The 13,248-nt window shown below is 49.6% G+C and overlaps 3 protein-coding genes across 3 annotated transcripts; 1 reads left to right on the forward strand and 2 right to left on the reverse strand.

The window, feature by feature from the left end:
* The first annotated feature begins 77 nt into the window (after positions 1-77).
* mettl26 (methyltransferase like 26) lies at positions 78-1,897 on the forward strand. Its single transcript, XM_062447849.1, has 6 exons — positions 78-484; positions 718-880; positions 1,000-1,059; positions 1,169-1,236; positions 1,362-1,440; positions 1,538-1,897. The coding sequence occupies exons 1-6, from the start codon at positions 291-293 to the stop codon at positions 1,592-1,594; spliced, it is 621 nt and encodes a 206-aa protein (XP_062303833.1). The 5' UTR covers positions 78-290; the 3' UTR covers positions 1,595-1,897.
* A 48-nt stretch (positions 1,898-1,945) lies between these two features.
* Positions 1,946-4,685, reverse strand: wfikkn1 (WAP, follistatin/kazal, immunoglobulin, kunitz and netrin domain containing 1). The gene is made up of 2 exons (XM_062447841.1): positions 3,947-4,685; positions 1,946-3,822 (listed from the first exon to the last, which is right to left on the reverse strand). Exons 1-2 carry the CDS (start codon positions 4,217-4,219, stop codon positions 2,284-2,286), a joined length of 1,812 nt encoding a protein of 603 aa, XP_062303825.1. The 5' UTR covers positions 4,220-4,685; the 3' UTR covers positions 1,946-2,283.
* A 929-nt stretch (positions 4,686-5,614) lies between these two features.
* On the reverse strand, positions 5,615-9,880 carry LOC134008460 (ras-related protein Rab-40C-like). The gene is made up of 6 exons (XM_062447848.1): positions 9,108-9,880; positions 8,768-8,828; positions 8,599-8,659; positions 8,236-8,313; positions 7,685-7,907; positions 5,615-7,365 (listed from the first exon to the last, which is right to left on the reverse strand). Exons 1-6 carry the CDS (start codon positions 9,259-9,261, stop codon positions 7,058-7,060), a joined length of 885 nt encoding a protein of 294 aa, XP_062303832.1. The 5' UTR covers positions 9,262-9,880; the 3' UTR covers positions 5,615-7,057.
* Between the last annotated feature and the right edge of the window lie 3,368 nt (positions 9,881-13,248).

Consider the following 13,248-nt stretch of genomic DNA (forward strand, 5'->3'; position numbering starts at 1 on the left):
CGACCATGTGACAAAACGAGGAAGTTCCATGGGTACGCTTGTGGTGTATATTTTTTTGTCCCGGATGGGTGGAGTGTTCGATTAATAGCCAGCATAGCACTAGAAACTGGAAAACACAACGCATTCGGACTACTTCTGAATATGAAACGTATAACCCCAGTGTTTCAATAGCAAACAACGAACGATTGCTGTTGTTACTGTACGTGCTGTGTAAGATACCTGCAGTTCGGCTGGAGTGGTTGCAACGATTATATCTTTCAGCGCGGCGAGTGTACCCGGGGTTTGACAAGATGCTCAATGCCGCTGCTGCTGAGAGGAACAAGGAGCCCATTTTAGCGGTGCTGCGGGAGTGTGTGGACACGAATAGACCATTGAACGCTCTTGAGATTTCCTCGGGTACTGGTCAACATGTCACTCACTTCGCACAATCCCTACGCAATATTCTATGGCAGCCGTCAGAATTTGATCGGCAGTCCATCGCCAGGTAATTTCAGAATGCATGCACTACCACGTACGTATTTTATATATTCAGATTGGAATTAGACGCTTCTCTCAAATGCACAAGGTTTAGCGACAGAGTTGGCGCGATGACAGAATAACGAATATCAGTAAGATTGCAATTTAATGAAGGGCTATACCCTTTCATTAGATGGAAAACAGTGCAATTGTTTTCTGGTGCACGTACGCATTGAGAACCGTCTCTTTTGTCCCCTGCAGTATAGAAGCGTACAGAGCACACTATAACCTGGACAATGTGAAGCCCGCCATCCACCTCGATGCCTCGCAGCCCAGTGAACACTGGGCTGGGATCCAGCCCGAGTCTCTGGATCTAGTCCTTAACATCAACATGATCCACATATCTCCTATGGCCTGCACAGAGGTGAGAGGGCCCAGTCCTATGAATTGAGACCATCGTTTCCATGCATTTCAGATTATAATTATTTGTGTCGCTTTTGCCGAGTGCTACTAGTCTTCTGTTGATACCCTTGTTACACACAGGGGCTGTTTAAAGGAACGGGCGCCATCCTAAAACCACAAGGGGTCCTGCTGACATATGGGGTGAATATAGCCTAATATTGATGAAGGCGTGCAGTGTTATATTTATGTTACAACACCGTGTGATAATACCCAGCTTGAGGTTGAAACGACGCTACTGCTGTGTTCGCAGCCCTATGCGGTGAACGGGCGGATCACCCCTCAGAGCAACATCGACTTTGACTGCAGTCTCAGGCAACGGTGAGGCAGGATTCCATAGGCGGCAAAAGTGTGAAAGAGAGAGAGAGACATCTTGACTTCAGTTGAGAATAGCTACTTATATGTTTCCCTCCCTCCTTCTATTTGTCTCTTTATGTTGGTTCAAGGTGCCCTGACTGGGGTCTCAGAGATGTCTCCCTGCTCAGTTCCTTGGCACAGAAGAGTGGCCTGTTCCTGGAGAAAGTGGTAAGGCCTTTCTAAACAAGTGCGGCGCAAGAAAGTGCGAATGTGTGTGTTTTGTACTTCCAAGGTGCCAGATTGTGACCGGTTTCTACCTGTTTAGGTCGACATGCCTGCCAACAACAAGTGTCTTCTGTTCCGGAAGGAAAGCTTGGTGTGAAGAATCTGCTATTATTCCTTCTGTTGATGCCACCTCAATCTGAGATTCTATTCCAGCTAATCACCATGCATTACTATGTCACTTCCTGATCAGGATGACCAAGAATGAACATTTGACCAGTTCTTTAAACTAACTTGACCTATGACTTTATCCCTATCCACTCTAGTTCAGTTTGGTCCCAATATCCTCCATTCCGTAGTATTCACATTTCACAGAATACACTTGTGCACAGATTTTATACTTTGTATAACTTCAAACTGTATGGCTCACTCTTGTGCTTGAATAAAAATGAACACAAACAAGCATTCACAATATTTTCTACTTCATACAAGAGTAAAAAAAAGGGTTTTATTTTTGTAATACAACTTAATGGTTTAAAGAACAGGGATATTTACAATGAAAGGGAGTGATTTACCAAATGCTTTGTTGAGATTCTTCACAGTTGGTTATACATAAACATGACTTTTAGTGAAATGTAATACAAACACTTAACACGCCAACAAAAAGACACTCACCATGACTCACCATAATATTACCCTATTGGCAGTACTGGAAGGTCAGTACATGGCTACGTCAGTATGAGATGATCCACAACGTTACATATGATGCAACCGGCGTGTCTAATAACATCATTTACAATGATGACGTCAACAGTTACGATAACCCCCCTGTAGTCAAGGTGACCAGCATCAGTCCTGAAACCTGTGGAGCATCTGGCAGGTCTTCTTCCCTATCACCTCGCGGATCTTCTTCAGCCTCCGGTCTGTGATGGGTCTGACGTAGCTGTCTGGCTGGATCACAGCCATGCCGTCCTGCACTTCCCCCATCACCACCAGCAGGGGGCCCTCCTCCATGGTGATGTTGGGGCAGGGGCAGCCCCAGTCGATCTTAGCCAGCGTCACCTCCAGGTGCCTGGTGTTGAAGAAGGCCAGGCCCATCTTCTCGTCGCGCAGGACCTCGTCCAGGCTGAAGCGGGCGATCCCCGAGTCCAGGTCCTCGATCAGCTCCGTCAGTCGGCCCACGATGGCGAAGTCGCTTCGGCAGAGGCTGGGCACCATCTTGCCCTTGACGCGGCATGTCTTGCAGGGCCGGCTCTTGGCGCGGGGGCAGCTGGCCTCGCACTCCTTCTTGCTGCGGAAGCTGTTGGCGTTGCCGTGGCAGCCGCCGTACGCGAAGGCCTGGCATTGTTTGGAGAGGGAGTTCCAGGCCCAGCGGCCCTGCCACGACTTGCAGGGGCCCTGGACGGCGGGCAGGGAGCAGGTGCCCGCGCCCTCCCGCTGGCACGACGCCCGGCACTCTTCGTACGTCTGGAAGCGGTTGCGGCCATCCTCACAGCCGTTGTTGCCGAACGCCACGCAGGTGGCCTGCTTGCTGTCGTAGTACCAGTCCACCTGGCGCTCGCCGCCGCAGTCTCGCCGCTCCACCTCCGCCAGGCAGTCGGCGGGCGAGAACGGACGCCCCATGGACATCCCCAACTCCGGGTCCTCGGAGAAGTCGTCGGCGGCGCGCCGGACGACCGACAGGGGGTAGTCGGCGCGCAGGGCCCCGCCGCTGTTGCGGGCGATGCAACTGTAGACGCCCGTGTCCCACACCTGGGCGTTGTAGATAACCAGCTGACCGATGTTGGTGATGACCACGTTGCCGTACATCTGGTCGGGACGCATCACCAGGCGCTCCTTGCGATCGCTCTGCTTCTCCCAGGTGACGTCGGGCCGCGGTGCCCCAATGACGTCGCAGTGGAAACTCACGGTGCCCCCCACATAGATGGACTGGTGGCTGGGGTTGGAGAAGAGCGTAGGGGGCATGGTGTCCTCCCGGGAGGAGCTTGGGGTGGGGTTGGCTGTGGTGTCCTGGGGTAGAGGGCTGGCTTGGGGCCCAGCCAGGTAGAAGCGGCAGGTGACCACCGTGATGGTTACCCCTCGTACGCAGGCCTCGGCGTCCATATAGCAGCGGTTGAAGTAGGTGAGGCCGTCGGAGGCGCAGGTAAAGCTGGGCTCCTTCTCGCAGCGGTCCTGACACTTGCAGATGGGCTGGCCCTCCCAGATGTCACAGGTGGCCCCCTGCTGGCTGCAGATGAAGCCCTGGCAGGTGGCAACTGAGACCTGGTCCCTGCCTGCTCCACGATCCAGGCCGTCCGGCTGGGCTGGTGTGCCATCAGAGAACCGGGCAGCCACACAGCTATTGAGCCCACACACGTTGGTGCAGCACTTCTCAAAGTCTGCGCAGTCCTGAGGAGCAAAGAAGATGGATTTTTTTTTTTTTTACTGGATTAAAGCATCTCCTAAATGACAAGATATGTACATTTCTTTAATGGAATTTTCACAGATAATTTAACGAATAGCAACGTCTAACCTCGTCGACGTTGCATTCCCTCTCGCAGGTGCTTTGTGCATCGACCCAGAGGTTGGCATTCAGCGTGTTCGGACAAACTCCTTGATGCTTAATTTGGACTCCTGTTAAACTTGCACTCGAAGCGTCCTGGGGCAATGCGCAAACCAAAATCATGAAAACGAGAATAATCCATCTGATTATTCTTAATAAAAGTCCCTCTGAACTAAGTACTTTTTGCCGAGGCGCATCAATCTTCACTCCAACCTCCCAATGTCCGACACAAGTTGTATGCATTATTACTTATTTGCCATAAAACACCAGCCACCTATTATTTCCATATCTCCGTCAGTTTCTCATGAAAGCAAACTCATTATTTCAAACCGCAATTGTTCCGTTTGTGCGTAACCAATCTGGGAACAAGTGGCAATTTGTTGCAAGCTGAAAAGAATCTCTTCTTCTCAAATTGCAGATGAATAAACCATTATCCAGCAACATCTACCTACTCGACTCCATCGACTAAAGAAGTAGCCTACTTCAAAGTAACAAAACACAAAGTAAAAAAAAAAACACAGGATAGAATTGTGGCTCTATATTTCTTAAAAAATGACTTAAAACTCAATGTCGAAGCTTTAATTCGCTCCAAAACAAAAACGTGTCTCTGCATACGTGCGAAAGCAGACGTGCACAAAGAAAGAGAAACGCAACATCGGTGAGTGTGAATGGAGGTGGAAAGGGCAGCCCCTCTGACCGCCCCCGTGGTCATCCAGCGTCTGAAACTTTTACGAAGGAACACCATGCGCTAGGCAACTGGACAAACATTGTAAATACATCAAAGGAATCGTGGGGCCATGTAGGCAAGCTGTCCCAACAACCGTGCGCACGGGGCCAAACATTCCGGTGAGAAATCCAATGTTTCATGCGCCCAGACACAATTTATAGAGGTGATGCTCATAAACATGGTAATGACTGAAGGCTATAAGGAAGGGCATTTAATTTGCTTCTAGATTATTGACACAACGCATCCACTTTTTGAGCCGCATGCCCAAATTGCTTTTGGTTAGGGATGTTGATTTGGGGAAAATACAATTCTATAAACCGAATTGGCTTTCTGTCCTAATAGCTGCACTCCAATTTAAACTGAACGCAGGACATGACACAAATAGCCTGAAGAAAACATCTTGTTTACGTTCGTCGGTGTCTAGACGTCGGTCAGTTTAGCACCATCACTCATTCACACAAAGCTCTGAGATGCCGCGGTCAGGTGGGAAGACGTAAACACACACATTTTCAATGGTGTGCGACTCATCTTTGTCCAAGCACGGCCGCGAGGCCTCTGAGAAGCAGCTCCACTCTTCTTTTCACTTAAAGTGACCTATCAACCTTAGCGTGACTTTTGACCGCTCGGCATTCAAATGTCGTAGAGATGTACCGGTTAGCCTCAGCCCGGCCAATACCGCGAGGCCAGCTAATCAATTCAGCACCCCCCACGGTTTAATTGCACTTGAGCATGATGCCGGCTTCCCCGCTTTGCTTAGAAACCCAAGACAATGGGAAACCAAAAATTCCCACCGCTCACGCTCTGACCTTGAAGAATGGAAGAACAAGATCATATAGGCCCAGAGCGACAATATGGGGCAACCCATCATTTATATTCAAGACTGCACTGAATGAAAATTCCGCAGAAGTAAAAACGGTCAAACACATTTTGCTTTATTGTTGAAGAAATCACCTGCTTTTAATGGCAGCTTACTTTTATGCAGTCAAAATAGAAATTGAAAGTTGTTTATTATTTCCGTCAGCCATGTTGTATTAACATATTAACAAAACCAGATAGTGTTTTGATCCTTCATTAATTGTTCTTTTCCTCTAACAAAATACAGATGGAAAACATCATGCGTAAAATTGTTGTTCTGCGTGGCCTTTAGAGGAATGTTCCTGTGAATATCCTAACATTCTAAATATTTGTCCCTTTAAACACCTTACACTTTACCACAACATAACGAACACTGGAATATACATTCATGAAAAAGAGAATAAATAATCAGTAAAACAAAGAAATGAGAAAATAAACTAAAAAAGTTTACTGAAGTCCGATGGTAGTATGTTACAATTTAATCCATTCCCATTTTTAAGTAATTTTACACATGCCCTAAAAAACACACCAGTAAAGCCAGATAGGTCAAGACCTTAACCAGAAGTCAAAGCACTGATCAAACAATGCTTGTCCTAAGAGTTGTACATGATTTCATGAGAAAAACGAACTGCCAAATCTTCCAGCATATAATTGACCGCAGAAGAGGACTAGAGGCATGTTGTACATCACAACCAATTAAAATGAACCCAAGTACATTTTATTGCAGCATGAGCCTGCAGACTGGCGTCTCTGGTGTTGGGTTCCAGAGAGCAGGAATGACCATGACAACAGCAGTTGAATGATTGATGGTGATGGATGATGGAGGGAGTAGAACGGTAAATGGCATGTGACCAGGCCCAGCGGTGGACCTAGATACTTCAGAGGCCCTGCACGCAATCAAACTCTTTCAAATATCAACCGAGTGTGTGAGAACTGTGATTAAGGAGAACGAGGAGAACATGCATGAGGCTTGTTACAATGCCAATTACACAGAGCTTCCCCTTCCTAGTCATGTTAAAAGACCCAAGAAGTTGGTGTGAAAACAAACTGGAAAACAAGCCAACAGTGTATCATGTATTTACAACAAAGTATTACTTTGACCCATGTGATCGAGTCCATTAAAAAGGCTGTTCGGGGGTCCTCCGCCTCGTGTAGTGTTGACAGATGAGCGCAGACCACTTGATTTGAGCTTCAGGATTCGACGGGTCACAGTGAAAGGCTGTGGGTGCAAGGGTCACCCACAAAAAGGTGCGCGCGCGTGTGTGGATGGGGTTGAAAACGAGCACACACCGAGTCGGCTTTAACGCCGCTGACTAACCCCACCTCAAACAGCTGCATCCTCAGGCAGACCACGTTCTCCGTAGCAGCCCCCCCCCCCCTTACACGGTGCCCCATGTGAGTCCGCTCACCCACAGGCCCCCCCACCCTTGAGGGAAGGGGATAGGAGGAGCAGGCGAGCGAGGGTGGGTTACTCGCGCCCTCGTTTCTTCCCCCATCCCCTACGATATCTTACAGTTGATTTTGCCGGAGGAGCTCTTCGGGGGGCTCTGCGGGGGGCGGAAGGACTTGGACCTCTTGAGGCTGTTGCCCTTGCCGCTGTTGGAGCCCGCGCCTCCGCCGCCGCCCCCGGCCGGGTGGTTGGCCACAGAGTAGGAGCGTCCGTGCATCATGACGGCGTTCATGCCGTTGGCCATGGAGAAGGACTTGAGGTGGGACTTGATGGCGACGGGGAGGGGCAGCTTGTCGATGAGGTGGACGGGGGTGCAGGACACGATGGAGCGGCAGCAGAGGTCCTGCAGGCTGAACACTGCAGGTAAGGAGGAGGGGGGGGGGGGAAGGGGTTAAGAGGCCACACCACAGGATGGGCAGAGACTGTGAATATTGCCTTTTTTTTTTTTTGCTTTAAAGACTTCACAGTACTTACATACATACTGTATAACCAAGCTGGTACTTGGTTAAACAAAGCGACGAGTACCTGACCCTCATATCCCAGTAACACACCCTGGCCCCCTGATAGCCAGGTGATGTCCTACTAATCCCAAACCCACCGTCTTGCCCCTCTCCATCCACCCACGTCCCAGACCAACCTCCCCGTCCCCCCCTCCTCGCCCCCCGGTCCTCCTCACCTCGGTTGGGCTTCCAGAACTTCTCCATGCCGTGCCTCATCAGCACGATGCGCGACAGCTCCGTGAACGACTCGATGACGTTGAAGTTGCACAAGGGGCTGACCTCAAAGAAGGTCATGCCGTTCTTCTCGGCGTACGCCCGCGCTTGCTCCGTGGGCACCTGCCGCTTGAACGCCAGATGGAGACGATTGCCCACAAGGATGCGGGGAACGCCAGGGGCATGCTGGAGAGGAGGGGGGGGGGGGAGAGAAAGAACCGGGGATGGTTGGAGTTTAGCCGTTTCGCGTTTTTTTTTCACGTTTTTTTTTGGCACCACGCTCTGGTTAACATCTCACTGACTCCCAGAGCTCAATATCGACGGTCCGGTTTTCGTAATACGAGTACATTGTCAGTCTCTCTTTAGGCACAGGAAATGGATTAGCCATGGAAATGGAAAATAGTGACCCCTCCCGACCTCTCAGTGACTGAATGTGATTCAGAAATTGGACTACTGTAAGAGGATACTTGTTTTTGCGTAGTGTCACCCAACCAACGTGATAAAAAGAGTTTACCTCGTCAATCTCTCGGATCCAGCGGTCGATGCCATCGAATGACCAGCCGTTTGTGATGTCATACACCAACAGGATTCCCTGTGGAAGGAACAAACATGAGATAATACCACGATATGTACAGGACAGACAAACATTTACATTCATTCAGTCATTTAGCAGACGCTCTTATCCAGAGCGACTTACAGTAAGTACAGGGACATTACCCCGAGGCAAGTAGGGTTAAGTGCCTTGCCCAAGGACACAACGTCATTTTGCACGGCCGGGAATCGAACTGGCAACCTTTAGATTACTAGCCCGATTCCCTAACCGCTCAGCCACCTGACTCCCTAAACATCAGCTTGGACAGAACAACAGTCCTCTCACCTGGGCCCCACGAGAATAGGATCTGAAGATGGTGCAGAATCTGCCTTGGCCAGAGGTATCCCTGTTCAACACAGAATTTGTGAGATTGAAGTTAAGATTCAACGCTGAGATTCAACCCAGAATGCCAGGCAACTCTAATCTCTCCTGTGTGTAGTGTTTCATTACTTACCACAATTCTAACTTGACTCTCCTTCCATCCAGTAGGATTGTTGTGGTTTTATAGTCAATCCCTGAGTGCAATACAAGAATTAGAACAAAGATTTTTTTTTAATTAGCACTTTGTAACCAGAAATAATCGGTCAATCCCATTTTATTTAAAAAGAAAACTCAAACTGATCTACAACAAAAAACATTTTTGGAGCACCGAGATAATGACGCACGACAAACATGAAGCACATCCCCATGACAATACTAATGATTGCATTTATGCAGATTCATAGATCCAACCGCAATTCACCACTCTGATTCCCCACCCGACCTACAGTACTCCAGTGCTGTCCAGCACTCACCACTGCTGTAGGCGTAGGGCGATTCCACCGACCCATCCTGCAAGCTTTCCAGAATCTCTCCCTTCCCAACATCACTGTCCCCCACCAGTAAGAACTTGAGGAGATAGTCGTAACTTTTGACAGGACTGCCCTGAGCGCCCATGATGCCACGCATTGGGTCGGATTAAGAGTTGAGCTTGTCGCTCCGATTCCTGTCCTGGGATCACTTGATTTGAAATATGAATGGCCCAAATGGCTAGCTACTAGTTGGAGATAGCTAGCTTTGTAGCTTAGAAAGACATGAGCTATGATAGCTAGCTAGCTATACTATTCAAATAAGATATACATTTAGAAATATATCTAGAAAGACAGCATTTGGAGAAAAAGCTACAAAGGTTTGAGTTTTTACATCTAACACAATTCCAATAGCAGTAAAATTTGCAAACGCTAGTTGTTAACGTTAGTTGTCCATGTTCTTGCTACTACTAGCCTAGCTGTCAAAACAATGTCGTATGTGGCTGGTACGCGCAGGGCTACAGTTGTGAGAGCCATTCTGTCATCAATAAGCGTGTCCACAACATGGTTGAATAAGATGGATTTTAAGAATATTGCGCTTTGTTTCTTTAGCAAGTTAATAACGTTATAAAACTACATGCCCAAAATGTTCGCATATAGTCGTAAAACAAACATAATGTTAGCGAGCTAACTAGCATAACCTCTTGGTTGCGTAGGAACTTCCTGAGTTTACTGTCCGACTTCCGGCAGACGTTCCCTTCGAAAAAAAGGGTTCAGAAAAAAATTACATAGTAAAAAACTATCTGGAATAGTGTGCAGCTAGACTTTGAGTCCTTGATTTGTGATTTTCCTGACATGAACGCAACCCATAAATATATTAGTTTTTAATGGTAAAAGTCATGATAATACATCTCGGAGTGGACTTACTGGTTTTGCATAACATCATCTGCAGGTGAAATCAATTAGCATCACTGTGTTGCAGTATAAACGCACACAGAGCCTTGCTTCTTATTTATCGTAGCAAGCTATTGGTTGGTCTCAAAATGGGGGTGAAAGGATTCTTGCTGCTTATGTTTATGATAACCTCTGCCTACTGCCTTAAATTTAAAAATGTTTTTGGGCAGTCACCTGAGGCGCTCTGGTCAGAGATGGAGAGAGAAATCGAGCAAGATGAAGCGGCAAGGTTAGTACCTAGGCAATGGAAACAAGGCACCCAAAAACAGCCGGGCAGCCGCCCAGAAGCCAGGAAAGTTCCAGAATTTGTGCCTATCGCAGCCTCTTCGGACCGGATGTCTCTTGTTGTCCCTGGGAAGGATGCCGAACCACTGCCTGACTCAGTAAAGGACATTCTATTGGCCACAAGAGGTCCACCTACCCAAAGGCCTACCTGCAACAACCCTATTGACATATTGTGCCATATTAATAGGATCTATGTTAGAGTTCAGAGAGAATTATTTTCCAGCCTTGATGCCTACAGTTACCTGAAGTTTGGGTCCTGCCCTGTCAATCAAGCCACCGATAGTCACTTCTACCTGCTCTACCCCCTGATGGCTTGTGGTACTGTGATTACGGTGGGTGATTTTTAACTGATGCATTCATTTTCACTGATCTTCAGTCTAACCTGAGCTCACAAGATTAGGTTTCACATCAGATCTGATCCATGGCAGGTTAAAATCCTCCTTTTGGACTGGAGCCCCAGCAGCAGCCTAATTGTTCTTTTTTTTTTGTAGAGTCATGCTGACCGGGTGACCTTCACCAACAGGATCTCTTATAAACGGGAGTCTACAGGACCCATTGTGAGGGACTTCAACTTTGATGTTCCCCTCGAGTGTAGTTATAATCGGTAAGACCCGAGCCCACCCGCTTGCCTTTCTCCACATCAATTATTGCTTAAAACAACATGCATACATCATTGCACTGTCATCCACAAGCACTGGAGTTGGCATAAGATCTCCAGTTCTGACTGGACTCCTAACACTTCCTAAGGGCAACCCAAGGGAAATGATCTCCATGGGGAAGCCCATCCTTAAACCTTGCCTGATACTGCTTTCCTTGCAGGTTCCATCTCTCTTACAAGGTCGGCTTCTGGCCCACAGTGAGGGGAGGAACCGTATTCAGACCCCTCACTTCAAGGACCTGGGTCACCCTCGCTGCCTATGATGGTAAGTGGGGAAACAAGACCAACTGACTTGGGTGTTTTTAATATTCTTGGCGGATGAGACATGATTCTGTTTCAGTCCATGGGACCGAGTTGACTCCAGGTATCGGCTACACGCTTGGACAGCCCATGTTCTTTGAGGCTACGCTTGACTCTGTGCTGGCTCAAAAACCTGTGAGGGTGTACGTCAACAAGTGCTTTATAACCATCTCTCCGTTGCTCACCTCTGTGCCACAATATACAGTGATTGAGAACACTGGGTAAGGCCCTCATTTGTCTGCGTATACAATATTGGTCATTTTATAAATTGTCAAGTCTAAGTTTGGGTTTTCTATCCCTGGGTAGTTGTATGGTTGATGGCCGGTACTCCGAGCAGTCACAATTCATCAGTCACGCCACAAAGACCGTTTTAAAGTTTACGATTGGTAGCTTCATCTTTGAAGGGATGGCCAAAACGTCTACCCTGAAGGTATGGATCTCCTGTTTTTTTTTTTGTTTTTTTTTTAATGATGTATTCAATTGTTATTTTACTAATTGGAATTGTTACATAGGAACTCTACATGCATTGTGATATCTCAGTGGGGGATGTTACCCCAACTGAAAGTGCAAAGTCCTGCAACTACAATCCCGGAAGCAAAACGTGAGTGGTGAAACCTGCTATGGTCAAAGTTGAAGGTCCCCAGGTGCTTCATCGTATCCATTCTTGCAGGTGGACTGAGTTGTATGGTGACAATGCGGTCTGCTTTTGCTGTGACTCTGTCTGTCCCCCACCACAACCAGGTGGGTTTTGCATACTTGTGCTGTGTACATTCATTGACCAACCAAATGCTGGCTTTGTTGGCACTAACTCTTGTAAACTCTCTCTAAAGCTTCACAGATGATAACCAGTCACTCCTGGAATGTGGATGACCCTCGGTGCACTCTCCCTTCGTGCACGCATCCTCAAAGCCCTTCTCTTCCTCATCCCCAGCACCCTCAAAGCCCTTCTCTTCCTCATCCCCAGCACCCTCAGAGCCCTTCTCTTCCTCATCCCCAGCACCCTCAGAGCCCTTCTCTTCCTCATCCCCAGCACCCTTCGCACCCTCAGAGCCCTTCCCACCCCCAGCACCCTCAGAGCCCTTCCCACCCCCAGCACCCTCAGAGCCCTTCCCACCCCCAGCACCCTCAGAGCCCTTCCCACCCCCAGCACCCTCAGAGCCCTTCCCACCCCCAGCACCCTCAGAGCCCTTCCCACCCCCAGCACCCTCAGAGCCCTTCCCACCCCCAGCACCCTCAGAGCCCTTCCCACCCCCAGCACCCTCAGAGCCCTTCCCACCCCCAGCACCCTCAGAGCCCTTCCCACCCCCAGCACCCTCAGAGCCCTTCCCACCCTCAGAGCCCTTCCCACCCTCAGCACCCTCAGAGCCCTTCCCACCCCCAGCATCCTCAGAGCCCTTCCCACCCCCAGCATCCTCAGAGCCCTTCCCACCCCCAGCACCCTCAGAGCCCTTCCCACCCCCAGCACCCTCAGAGCCCTTCCCACCCCCAGCACCCTCAGAGCCCTTCCCACCCCCAGCACCCTCAGAGCCCTTCCCACCCCCAGCACCCTCAGAGCCCTTCCCACCCCCAGCACCCTCAGAGCCCTTCCCACCCCCAGCACCCTCAGAGCCCTTCCCACCCCCAGCACCCTCAGAGCCCTTCCCACCCTCAGAGCCCTTCCCACCCCCAGCACCCTCAGAGCCCTTCCCACCCCCAGCACCCTCAGAGCCCTTCCCACCCCCAGCACCCTCAGAGCCCTTCCCACCCCCAGCACCCTCAGAGCCCTTCCCACCCCCAGCACCCTCAGAGCCCTTCCCACCCCCAGCACCCTCAGAGCCCTTCCCACCCGCAGCGCCCTTCACACCCTCAGCGCCCTTCCCACCCGCAGCGCCCTTCCCACCCGCAGCGCCCTTCCCACCCGCAGCGCCCTTCCCACCCGCAGCGCCCTTCCCACCCGCAGCGCCCTTCCCA

Source organism: Osmerus eperlanus, chromosome 22, assembly GCF_963692335.1.
Source record: "Osmerus eperlanus chromosome 22, fOsmEpe2.1, whole genome shotgun sequence".
In the NCBI taxonomy this organism is placed as follows: Eukaryota; Metazoa; Chordata; class Actinopteri; order Osmeriformes; family Osmeridae; genus Osmerus; species Osmerus eperlanus.